Source organism: Lactuca serriola, chromosome 8 (assembly GCF_051521515.1).
Source record: "Lactuca serriola cultivar US96UC23 chromosome 8, Lser_US96UC23_V15, whole genome shotgun sequence".
In the NCBI taxonomy this organism is placed as follows: domain Eukaryota; kingdom Viridiplantae; phylum Streptophyta; class Magnoliopsida; order Asterales; family Asteraceae; genus Lactuca; species Lactuca serriola.
In genome coordinates, this window is record NC_136415.1 from 133,165,981 (window position 1) to 133,178,886 (window position 12,906).

Consider the following 12,906-nt stretch of genomic DNA (forward strand, 5'->3'; position numbering starts at 1 on the left):
ATTCGGATAAAACCGAATTATCCAATTGGACAATTTGGATTGGACAATTTGGTTCGGATATTCGGATTTTTGGATTGGTTTTCAACAAAACCGAATTATTATTTTGGATTTCGGATTGGTTTTGGTTTATAAAATAAGAACCGAATAGTCCAAAAAAACCGAATAAACATTTCTTATTTATCTATTTATAATATATATCTATAGTTTTTTATTAATTTTGTAATTTATTTTTTCAAATAGGAACGTTTCACCGAATAAAAAAACATTAATATGCATGTTCACTCAAAAGTTTTCTAACTATAATATATTTTCTTATTAGTTGTTTATTAATCTCAAATCACAACTAAGTAATTTTTTTTATTCTTGTGTAAAGTTTAGTAATCTTATAATTATTTTTCGTGTTAAAATGTTTCGGTTTTTTAAAACCGAATTATAAAAGCCGATCCAACCGAATTGTAATTGGATCGGATCGGATTGGATTTAAATTTAGTTTGGACTATTCGGATCCATGTTTTTAAAACCGAAATCAATTTGGATTCACTTGATTGGATTGGATCAAACCGATCCATCCAAACGAACACCCCTACATGTGCTTGACAATCTCCAACTTCTTAGTGTATATATGTTTTGCGTATATTTACTTATTATGTTTAGCTTGTTAGCCTTTTATCCTAAGTGGCCCATTGTATGTAATCCTCTTATGGTAGCCCATTATTGTAATGAATATATATATCGTATGGAATACAAGAAATCTTCATGGGAAATTATTGATTTTAACATGGTATCAACCCTATCCGATCCTACAACAACATATTTTTCCATCATTCTAGCCCTTCTCGTTTTCTTCTTATGTTGATCTTCATCATCTTCTTTTCTTTTTTCTTTTCATACTTCATCTTCAATGACCGGTCCAAGTTCTTTTGATCCCAAACGACATGTCAATGATAAGATCTATGGCATCACGAAGATAAAATCTTATGTTCCTCTCTACCTATACCTTGATCGTCTGAACTATGATTCCTGGAAAGAGTTGTTTAAAACATCCTGCAGTGGTTATTCTGTGTATAACCATCTTGACGGGTCTTGTCCTAAAGCTGATGACACCAACTGGACGGAAGTATACAACATTGTTAAGCAATGGTTGTATGGCACGCTCACTCAATCTGTACTCCAGTCTATCATCACGTCTGATGCCACTTCTGCCCAGGTATGGAAAGCTATTGAAAACCTATTTCATGAGAACAAAGAATCAATAGGGATGGAACTTGATGACGAGCTTCGTAACATCACTATTGGAGACTCATCTATTATCGACTATTGCACTTGGATTAAATATATCTCTCATCTTCTTACAAATATTGGCTTCCCAGTCCCAGAAAGAAGCTTAGTTATCTATGCTCTGAATGGTCTATCTCAGAAATACTCCCACATTGTCACCACGATCCGATACCATAAACCATTTCCCTCTTTTCTCGAGATGCGGTCAATGTTGACTCTTGAAGAACGCTCAATCAATAAAGTACACATTTGCAACATACAAGACTCCCATTCTGACAACCCTTATTCTCCAATAATGTTGAATGTTGAACATCACAACCAACAATTTAACTCATCCAGTGGTGGCTCTCAAACCGGCAGCAGGGGTGGTGGTCGGAACCATCGTGGTGGTAAAGGGGGTCGTAATGGTAGAGGTGGCGGTTGTGGTAGGTCTAGCGGCAACAGACCTTCTCCTTTCATTGGCGGTTGGGGATGAGCGTCTTCTTGGTTGATGAACTACCCACTTCAACGTGTGCTACTTCCCTTGCCTCCTACAATGGCCCAATGGCCTAATAATAAAACCTTTAATCGTAACCCACAACAATATTGGCCCAATTTGGCTCCTAATAACTCTACCTGGACCAACAACAATGCAGTCGAATATCCTCAGGCCATGTATTTAGCAGCTCAGCCTACGATGCAGCCTCACACAATACCATTTTTTCAGTATCCCTCTAATACAGATCAAGCCACCCCGCTCCCTCAAGCATTTAGTTCTATGAGTCTTCAAGATACGGAAAACTCAAAATGGTATATGGATACGGGGGCTACCGCGCACCTTCGCCACAATCCAGGTATACTCAACTCCTTTAGTAATGTGTAATAATTTTTTTGTGTTAGTCGGTAATGGATCTCGAATTTCGGTCACTAATGTTGGTCAATCCACTCTCGGTCTTAACCCCTTTCTTACTCTTCATTTATACATTTTCCTTATTATTCCTCAAATTATTAAAAACCTTGTGTCTGTGTGTAAATTTACTCATGATAATAAATGCTCTATCGAGTTTGATGCTTTTGGTTTTTCTATGAAGGACTTTCTGACCAAACAAACCCTCCTTCTGTGTGATAGTACGAGTGATCTCTACCCAGTTACTTCTTAAACTCCTCAAGCTTTCCTTAGTGACAGTTCTTCCACATGGCATCAAAGACTTGGATATCTATGCCAACAAGTTTTCCAGCATTTACTTTCAAATAATTCCATTTCTTGTAATAAAAGAGATTCTAGGTTATTATGTCATCCTTGTCAACTTGGGAAGCATACTCGTTTATATTTTACTTTATCTAAAACTAATGCTATGTTTCCTTTTCAAATTATACATTTGGTTGTTTGGACTTCTCCTGCCATAATTCATAGTGGTATTAAATATTATGTCATTTTTCTTGACCAATTCTCTCATTTTCTATGGGTGTACCCTTTACGTATGAAATCCGAAGTGTTTTCCAAATGTCTTCACTTCCGTGCATATATTAAAAATCAGTTTCATACTAATATTCAAATGTTTCAATCTGATAATGGCAAAGAATTTGACAATCATCAATTTCATGACTTATGTGACAATCATGGAATACACATGCGTTTTTCTTGTCCTTATACATCTCCTCAAAACGGTAAACCTGAGAGAATGATTCGCTCCATAAACAACACCATTCACTTTTTCTTTTTCAAGCTCACCTTCCACCTACATATTAGGTGGAAGCCCTTCATATGGCAACTCACCTCCTCAATATTCTCCCGTCATCCACTCTTCAAAATGATACACCCTATCATAAATTGTTTCGAAAAATTCCCTCCTATAATAACCTTCGTGTGTTCAGGCATCTTTGCTATCCTCAAACACACAACCCTCACAAACTTGAACCTTGTTTTGTGCCTTGCATTTTCCTTGGCTAGTCGTCTCACCACAAAGGTTTCAGGTGTCTTAACCTTCACACAAAGCAAATTATTATTTCTCGTCATGTCACATTTGACGAATCTGTTTTTCCTTTTGACTCTATTACACCACACCAACCTCCCGATTACCATTTCTTGGATCACGAGGAGTCTCGTAACTCTTACAATGAACCAACCTACCCTCTTCACCCCTGTGATTTATCCACCGATGATGCTCCTACTGCTGACGTTGACTCTCATGTTGATGTTTTCTTCACTGGTCCATGTTCCCTCTCCAACCAACACTAATATCGTCCCTACATCCCCTCCCAGTGCTTGTTTACCATCCACCGCCAATTCTCAATCTCCTGTCATCTTTTCCGCTCCTATAAAAAGTCATCCCATGCTAACCTATGCTCGATGCGGGATCTCTAAACCAATACAAAGGCTCAATCTTCACACTGATGTCTTACCTATCTCTCCCCTTCATCGTAATTACTCTCAAGCGCTTCGAGATCCTAATTAGCTAAATGCAATGAAAGAAGAATATAATGCACTTATATCTAATGGAACTTGGGTACTTGTACCTTGACCACCCAATGCTAATATTGTTAACTGTATTTGGTTGTTTAAAAAAGAAACTTAATGCAGATGGTTCTCTAGCACGATGTAAAGCAAGACCTGTTGCAAACCGGCTGCAGCCAACGGCCAGACATTGACTGTGATGAGACTTTCAGTCATGTTGTCAAACCATCTACTATCAGGATTGTTCTTAGCCTTGCTATTTCACATCATTGGCCGGTTCACCAGTTAGATGTGAAGAATGCCTTTCTTCATGGACATATTCAGGAAATGATATATATGCATCAGCCACCGGGATTTCGTGATTCATCTCTTCTTGATCATGTATGTCTCCTTCAGAGGTCTCTTTATGGCCTCAAACAGACTCCTCGAGCGTGATATCATATATTTGCACAGTTTATTACTAAACTCGGGTTCATTAACAACAAATTAGACTCATCTCTTTTCATCTATCGGTAAGGGCCTCAAATTGCTTAGATACTGCTTTATGTTGATGACATTGTCTTGACTGCCTCACCCACATGTCTTCTTCAACAGGTTATAAAGAATCTTCGATCCAAGTTCTCTATGACAGATTTGGGTTCTTTAAACTATTTCTTGGGTATTTCGGTTACTCGCGGTAGTCACGACATGTTTCTTTCTCAACAAAAATATGCCCATAAGATTCTAGAACGAGCACACATGCTTAACTGCAAACCTGCTCGCACACCGGTAGACACTTCTACCTAATTTAATGGCACATGTCCTCCTATATCTGACCCTACTCTTTATCATAGTCTGGAAAGAGCTCTGCAATACTTAACCTTCACACGCCCCAATATCACATATGTTGTTCAACAAGTTTATTTGTTTATGCATGAACAACGGGAGCCCCACTTCTCGGCTCTCAGACACATTCTTCATTATGTTCGAGGGACTATGGATCATGGTTTACAATTATACTCTTCTCCTTCACGCGGTCTAATAGCTTATTTCGATGCTAATTGGGTCGGTTATCCCTCTACTAGGCACTCGACATCCAACTATTTTGTTTTTCATGGCCCGAATCTGCTATCTTGGTCTTCTAAACGACATGGCACTATTTCTTCATCTAGTGTCGAAGCTGAGTATCGAGGTGTTGCTATTTTTGTGGCTGAGACGTGTTGGCTACGCAGTACTTGGTGGCTCAAATCAAGTCAATGGAAAAACATGATCACATTGATGGCTCAACAACATTGCATGGATCATCATGTACAATGAAGGCACGTTTAAATGCTCAAAGGCACATGAATTTCATCCATGGTCCATCTTGAACATGCAGTTGTACATCTTCATGTTCAAGACACAGTCTAACATTCAAGAAACAACTCAACTTGATCAACGACGCTTGTAGAAGTTGATGACATCTTAAAAGACAATTGAGCAACATGATGCTTATGTTGCTCATCACATTTTGAATGTTGATACAGAAGGCTCAAGAATTATGAAGACTCAGAACTTGAATGGAACCCTAACGGAATACTAACAGAATTGGAATATTCCATCCATTCTCCATTAAGTAGGGCAAAGGTGTCAACTTATGTCTAAGTGATGATGACGTGTCAACACCTGATTGGTCAATCCATGTCATGGGCTTTTCCAAAGCCTATAAATAGGCCCCTTGGGATCCATTATAAATATGCTCTTCCTTGCTCATTCGAGATCATTTCTACATAATTGTTGCTTAGAGTAGTTTTCAGAGAGCCATTTGAGTGTTTTATCTTGTCTATCATTCAAGCACTTGTAATTGATTTTTGATGAATATGAGACACTTTTAAATCATTGATATTGAACATATAAAAAAAAAATTTATCAAATAAACTGGGGATTCACAACTCTTTATTTTTCGCATTACTTGCCACTTGACGATTCTGAAACTCTGTTTCAGTATTTTCAACACTTGGACTCTTCCAGTTTAGGTTTACTAATTTTTCTCATTTCTTTCGGTTGGTATCGGAGCATCAATATTTTTCCTTTTGCACACTTTTTACAACTCCTTATTTTAGTAACCATCACATAGGGGGAAACTGTTGGAAATATTTTAATGTGATTGTCACTTGAATAAGTCGAGTATTGATTTACATTTTCCAATAAACATTATCAGAATGTTTCAGGTTGAAAAGATCCTAATGATTCAACAAGTGTTTGAAGAATCAGATGTTGGAGAACTTAAAATTGAGCATGGAGCACTTGTTGTACACATGGAGCACTTGTTGAACATAGAGCACTTGCAGCTTACATGGAGCACCTGCTGAATGCAAGTTGGACCATCATGATCTCTGATGACATATCAAGAACATATGTTGAGCATCAAGATATTTGTGGATCATTTAGAATATTTATGGCTCATCAGAAACATTGTTGGCTCATCCACAACTTTATGGCTTAATAAGTCATTGATGGATCAACATGAATTCTTGGTGGATCAACTCAAGTCAATGGATCAACATGATCACATTGATGGCTCATCATGTACAATGAAGGCATGTTCAAATGCTAAAGGGACCATGAATTTCGTCCATGGTCCATCTTGAACACGCAGTTGTACATCTTCAAGTTCAAGACACAGTCCAACATTCTGGAAACAACTCAACTTGATCAACGACACTTGTGGAAGTTGATGACATCTTAGAAGACAATTGAGCAACCTGATGCTCATGTTGATCATCACATTTTGAATATTGATCAAGAAGGCTCAAGAATTATGAAGACTCATAACTTGGACGAAACCCTAACGGAATACTAACAGAATTGGAATATTCCATCCATTCTCCGTTAAGTAGGGGAAAGGTGTCAACTGAGGACTTAATCATGATGACATGTCAACACCTGATTGGTCAAGCCATGTCATGGGCTTTTCCAAAGCCTATAATAGGCCCCTTAGGATCCATTATAAAGCTACTCTTCCTTGCTCATTCCAGATCATTTGTGCACAATTGTTGCTTAGACTTTTTTTCAGAGAGCCATTTAAATGTTTTAGGTTGTCTATCATTCAAATACTTGTAAATGATTCTTGATGAATATGAGACACTTTTGAATCATTGATAATGAACATATAAAAAACGTTTTTATCTTTAACTTGGTGATTCACAACGCTTTATTTTCCGCATTACTTGCCACTTGACGATTCTAAAACTCTGTTTCAGAATTTTCAACACTTGGACTCTTCTAGTCTAGGTTTACTGATTTTTCTCATTTCTTTCAAGAGGCACATCGAGTTCAAGATTGACCTCATTCCAGGTCCGACCTTGATTGTCAAGGCTCTGTACCGCTTAGCACCACCTGAGATGCAGGAGTTGTCATTTCAGCTGTAGGAGCTGCTAGGAAAGAAGTTCATTAGACCGAGAAGTTCCCCATGGGGAGCGTCGATTTTGTTCGTCAAGAGGAAAGATGGTTCGCACCCGATGTGCATTGATTATAAGGAGTTAAACAAGTTAACAATGAAGAACCGTTATCCCCTTTCTTGGATTGATGACTTATTTGATCAGTTGCAAGGTGCATATTGGTTCTCCAAGATAGATCTAAGTTCCGGATATCATCAGGTCAGGGTGAGAGAGGAGGATGTAGAGAAGACCGCATTCTGAAATCATTATGGGCATTACGAGTTCGTGGTGATGCCATTTGGGCTCACCAATGTGCCTGCAATATATATGGATTTGATGAATCGAGTGTGCCAACTGATGCTCGATCGTTCAGTTATTGTATTTATTTATGATATCTTGGTATATTCTAAGACCAGAGAGCAACATGAGGAGCATCTTCGTGAGCTTCTGTGGGTTTTGTGTAACACCCAAATTTTCAAATAATATTTCACATTTTAAAAACACACTTTCATTCATAATTGTTATAAAAATATCATTGTATCATATAAACAATTCATAACATCACATCCCAAGATCATAATATGTTAAAGCTCCTCATGTGTGTACAGATCAAGCCGGCGCCTTCCCGCGATCCTCACTGGTACTTGAAACACATAACACAACACTGTAAGCATAAATGCTTAGTGATTTCCCCAAAATACCACACACAACACATATTAGCCACTCGAGGCTATAACTCTGTTTGACCGTCTGGTCAATGTGTCTCAGTGGGACCCTCCAGTCCCATAACTCTGTGGGCCCTCTGGCCCTAACTCTGTGGACCTTCCGGTCCTAACTCTGTAAACTCTGTAACATACATAGCATAAATCACATAGAAATCACATCATGCAAAAGCATATAAAATACTCTGTCACATAACTCTAATTACCACTCTAGGTAAAGTATAGTGAGAAGACTCACCTCGTGTAACTCGGTAATCTCAAACTCTGTAAAATCTGGACTAGCCTCCGCCTAATCATATGAAATAAACACTCTAATTCAATACATCTCTCAAGGCTAGTCTACTCCCTCTATTAATACTCTCAGAAGGGTAAAAGACCATTTTACCCCTCTCATGGCTCAAAGAACCTAAAGTTGACCAAACCCTAAAAGTCAACAAAAGTCAACTCTTCGGGTTATGCTGCGCGTACCAAACATGTACGTTGGGCGTACCCGGCGTCCTCACATAAATGGGGTGCACGACCCCTTATGCTGCACGTACTGGAATTACCCCCCGCGTAACTCCCAGTTTCAGACTCTAAGCTCTTGAGGTCTTAAATAGTTAAGACCCACGTCCAACTTCTAGATCTGACCATTTCTAAGCCTCTTAATCCATAAAGTTGGTGACTTTAAGCCTTTTCATGGCTGGATAAGTCACTAACACCCATATCATTCCATTTCCCAACTCTAGAAAGCTCATAACTCAAGCATGACCTCATAACAACGACCAAGATGGAATTTTTATAGATCTATAACACAAATATCACTGAAATGGGACGGATCTAGGTCCATGGAGTACATTACACTCATAAAGTCTCCACCTTTGGGACTTTTAACCCTAGAAATGGTCCATGCAACATCAAACCAAATGAAGAGGAAAGTTTTGAACTTTATACCTCTAGATGAAGCTCCTTTCTCTGAAGATCTCAGATCCAAACTTGCACTTCAAGCCCTAGCCTCCACAAGCTCTTCTCCTTCTTCTTCACTAACACACCAAGACACTTTTAGCTCCAAAACACCCACACTCAAGCTAAGGACGATGGCAGGCTCTCTCTTAGGGTTTCACTCTCTGATATGGAGGCTGAGAAATGGGCCTTAGCATCCTTTAAATAGTGCATAATCCAAACATTTAGGGTTTGCATCTGGACCCATTACGCCCAGCGTAACCCTGGGTACACCCAGCGTACCCAGGCGAGTCCGCATCCAAATTAAGCGCATGAGTATGCGCAACGTACTCCCCAATACACCTAGCGTACTCATATGCTACAAGAACTCTCTCAAGGGACCAATCTTGACAAGTTGACAAAATGGAATGGTTAAATAGCTTTACCTGAATTTCGGGATGTTACATTTTGAGGCGAGAGAAAATTTATTCTAAGTTCTTGAAGTGTGAGTTTTGGTTGCGACAGGTTCAGTTCCTTTGACACCTCGTTAATTAGGATGGGATATTGGTCAATCCGGCCAAGATCGAGGCGGTGATGCAGTGGGAGGTTCTGAAATCTCCCTCGAATATTAGCAGTTTCTTGGGTTTGGCAAGCTACCATGGGAGATTAATTTAGGATTTCTACAAGATTGGAATACCCCTTACTCATTGGACGAGGAAGGGGTGGATTTTCGATGGGGCCCTGAGCAGCAGTCAACATTTTGAGACCCTTCGGCAGAGATTATGCGAGGCCTCATTTTTGACCCTCCCAGAGGGAATTGAGGATTTTGTGGTATTCTTTGATGCATCCATCACTGGTTTTGAGGCAATCCTCATGCAGAGAGGAGGAGTGATAGCTTATGCTTCACGACAACTAATGCCGCACGAGACACGATATCTCACACATGATCTGGAGTTGGGGGCAGTGGTATTTTCCTTCAAGATTTTGAGACTTTATCTTTATGGGGTCCACTGTACTATCTACATGGATCGCAAGAGTCTGAGACATATTATGGATCAGCCGAACCTTAACATGAGGCAGCACAGGTGGCTGGACGTAGTCAAGAATTATGACTGTGAGATCCTTTACCATCCGGGTAAAGCGAATGTGCTGGCGGATGCTTTAAGCTGCAAGTCGGATCAGTCCTCAAATGGGGTATCGTGTATGAGGATATTAGTGGATTCTCCGCTTTTCGGATTGATTAGGGAGGCTTAGGCCGAGGGTGTTTGGGAAGAGAACTGGAAGACAGAGAGGATCAGTGGTGAGATCGTCTGATTTGCTCCAGATAGTCATGGATTGTTGACCCGTTGTGGTCGGGTATGGGTTCCGATGTTTGGTGGGTTCAGAAAGATTGTGTTGGAGGAGGCTCATAAGTCTCATTTTTATATCCATTTAGGCCACCAAGATGCATCGGGATTAGAGATTGAGATATTGGTGGCCGTTTATGAAGAGGGAGATTGCCTGGTATGTGGAGAGGTGCATGACATGTAGGATGGTCAAGGCTGAGCATCAGAGGCCGATTGGAAAGCTGAAGCCTCTGGAGGTTCCCATGTGGAAATGAGAGCAGATTTCGATGGATTTCATCACCATGTTATCTAAGACGGCAAGGGTTTTCGATGTTATTTGGGTCATCATGGATCAATTAACCAAGAGTGCCCACTTCCTGGCGATTCAGGAGAGTTCTTTGACTGAGAAGTTGGCCAATGTGTATATTTGTGAGATCGTTGCTCTCCATGGGGTTCCGATCTCCATTGTTTCAGACCGTGATGTTCGGTTCACTTCCCATTTTCTGCAGAAGTTCCATGAGGAACTAGGCATGAGATTGCACTTTAACACGACTTATCATCTGCAGACCGACCGCCAGATTGAGCGGACGATGCATACCCTTAAGGATATGTTGCGGGCACATGTCATCAATTTTGGTGGGACTCCTACCTACCTCTTACGGAGTTCTCCCACAACAACAGTTTTCACTCCAACATTGGTGCTCCGCCTTTTGAGTTTTTATATAGACGGAGGTGTCGTACCCTGGTTTGCTGGGGCAAGGTTGGTCACAGGGTTATGGGGCAGACCGAAGTGGTCCTTCAAACCACAGAGATGATTCAGCAGATCAAGCAGAGATTACAGACTGCTCAGAGTCGGCAAAAGAGCTATGCCGATCCGAGTTTGAGTTTCAGGTCGGCGACATGGTGTTACTGAAGGTCTCACCTTGGAAAGGTCTGATTCGTTTCAGGAAGAGGGGGAAATTGGGTCCCCGATATATTGTGCCATTTTGAGTGATTGTCAGGGTTGGCAAGGTTGGTTAAAGATTAGATCTTCCTAAGAAGCTTAATCAAATTCACAACACTTTCCATGTTTTGCAGCTGCGAAAATGCATGTTGGATGAGGGTGAAGTGTTGTCCTTGGATGATATTAAGGTTGATGAGCACCTGAACTATGTTGAGAGGCCAGTAACTATCCTGGATAGGAAAGTAAAGGTTTTTCATAGCAAGGAAGTACCTTTAGTAAAGGTACGATGGCAACATCGGAAGGGCTCTGAATGGATTTGGGATCTGGATTCTAAGATGAGGGAGAATTATCCATATTTGTTCTCTACAAAAAACTTTGAAGACGAAGTCTAGTTCAAGTGGGGGAGAGTTGTAATATCCTCAGATTCAGGTACTTCTAAATTCATCCTTATGGTTTTATCATATGAAATTTTAATCCCTAAGTCCATGAGAATGAGGCTTGAAGCCCTAATGGAAAAATGGTTATTTTGGGGAAGGAGGAGAATGTTAAGCGTACATGTTGGTACGCTAAGCGTACTAGGGCGTGCCCTAGTACTCTGGGTGTACACATATGTATGCTAGACGTACTCATGTCCGAGAGAAACCCTAATTTTTAGGGTTTGAGGGATATTTAAGCATCCTTATGGCTTATTTACCCACACATTTTCAGCCTCCAGAGTCTTTGAGTCTTTTTTGGCAAACCCTAGTCCTTTAAGAGTGTTTTTATGCTAAATGTGTGTTATTGGTGTGCTTAAGGAAGAAAGGGTTGCATTAAGGATCTTAGAAGTTGAAGCAAGCTTGTGGATCTTGGGTCATTACCTTCTTGGGAAGCTCCAGAAGGTAAAAAGTCTTCACCTTGATGCTTTGTTTTCTTGGATCTCATTTTGGTACCTTTATGTTGTTCTACGTGTCTCAAAACTCCCATTTCTATGCATGTTTAGTTTCAGATGTTTTGGGTTGTCCTTTCAGACCCTAGGAAAGGTCCTAAGCCATCAAAATGAGGTCCCTTTAGCTAGTTTGGCTCCATGCTTCTTGTAGTAGGTCTTAATGGATTAAGGCCTTGCATTAAGGACTTTTTGGACGTAAATAGTCATAAAGTTGGGAATTTTATGACCCTAATATGCCTCTGGACCTTGGATCTGAAATATGAGCTTAAGTGTTAAAGCCATTAATCACTTAACGAAGAAGTTGGATCTGCAAGGGTACGCCCCACATAGCTTGGTGTAATCCCCGCATACCCAATCAACCATCCCGATGGTAGTTCTCTACGAAGCTTCGTGTACGCTGAGCGTACCTCCGGAGTACACCCCGTGTACTCGCTTGGGTCAGACCATGTTGATTTAACTCGGTTCGGTTGACACGACTGGGTTTATTAACTTTGACCAGCTGAATTTGAGTTTGACCATTTTTGTCAAAGTTTGACCATTTTTGACCAAGTTTGACTTTGAGGGTATTTTAGGATTTTGATGGAAACTTATCACTTGGTGGATGTAGGCATTGAGTAGAGAGCTAAGATTCGGAGTCGGGCATTATCAGTTCTGTGCAGCTTGTAAGGTGAGTTTTCCTCACCGTACTTTCGGGTTAAAGGCACCAAAGTCGGCCCATTGGTTTGATAACCTGATATTGTTGATATGTTGAGTATGGAATAGATACACATGCTACTCTTGATATGCTAGTCTGGTAGATCTGTAGCACTACCTGTGATACTGTCTTTTTATCTATATATATAATATTATCTGTTATATATCGACATATTGTGTGGGTTGGTTTGAGGTTGTACTGCTCCGTGTTATAGCCAAAAAACCCTGGAGAAAAACATATATGAGCTGAGGACCGGGGAGGACATA

General features: G+C 40.2%; 1 protein-coding gene across 1 annotated transcript; it reads left to right on the top strand.

The window, feature by feature from the left end:
• Positions 1–901: 901 nt before the first annotated feature.
• Positions 902–1,753, top strand: LOC145067418 (uncharacterized). Its single transcript, XM_079014566.1, has one exon. The coding sequence runs from the start codon at positions 902–904 to the stop codon at positions 1,751–1,753; it is 852 nt and encodes a 283-aa protein (XP_078870692.1).
• The last annotated feature ends 11,153 nt before the right edge of the window (positions 1,754–12,906 follow it).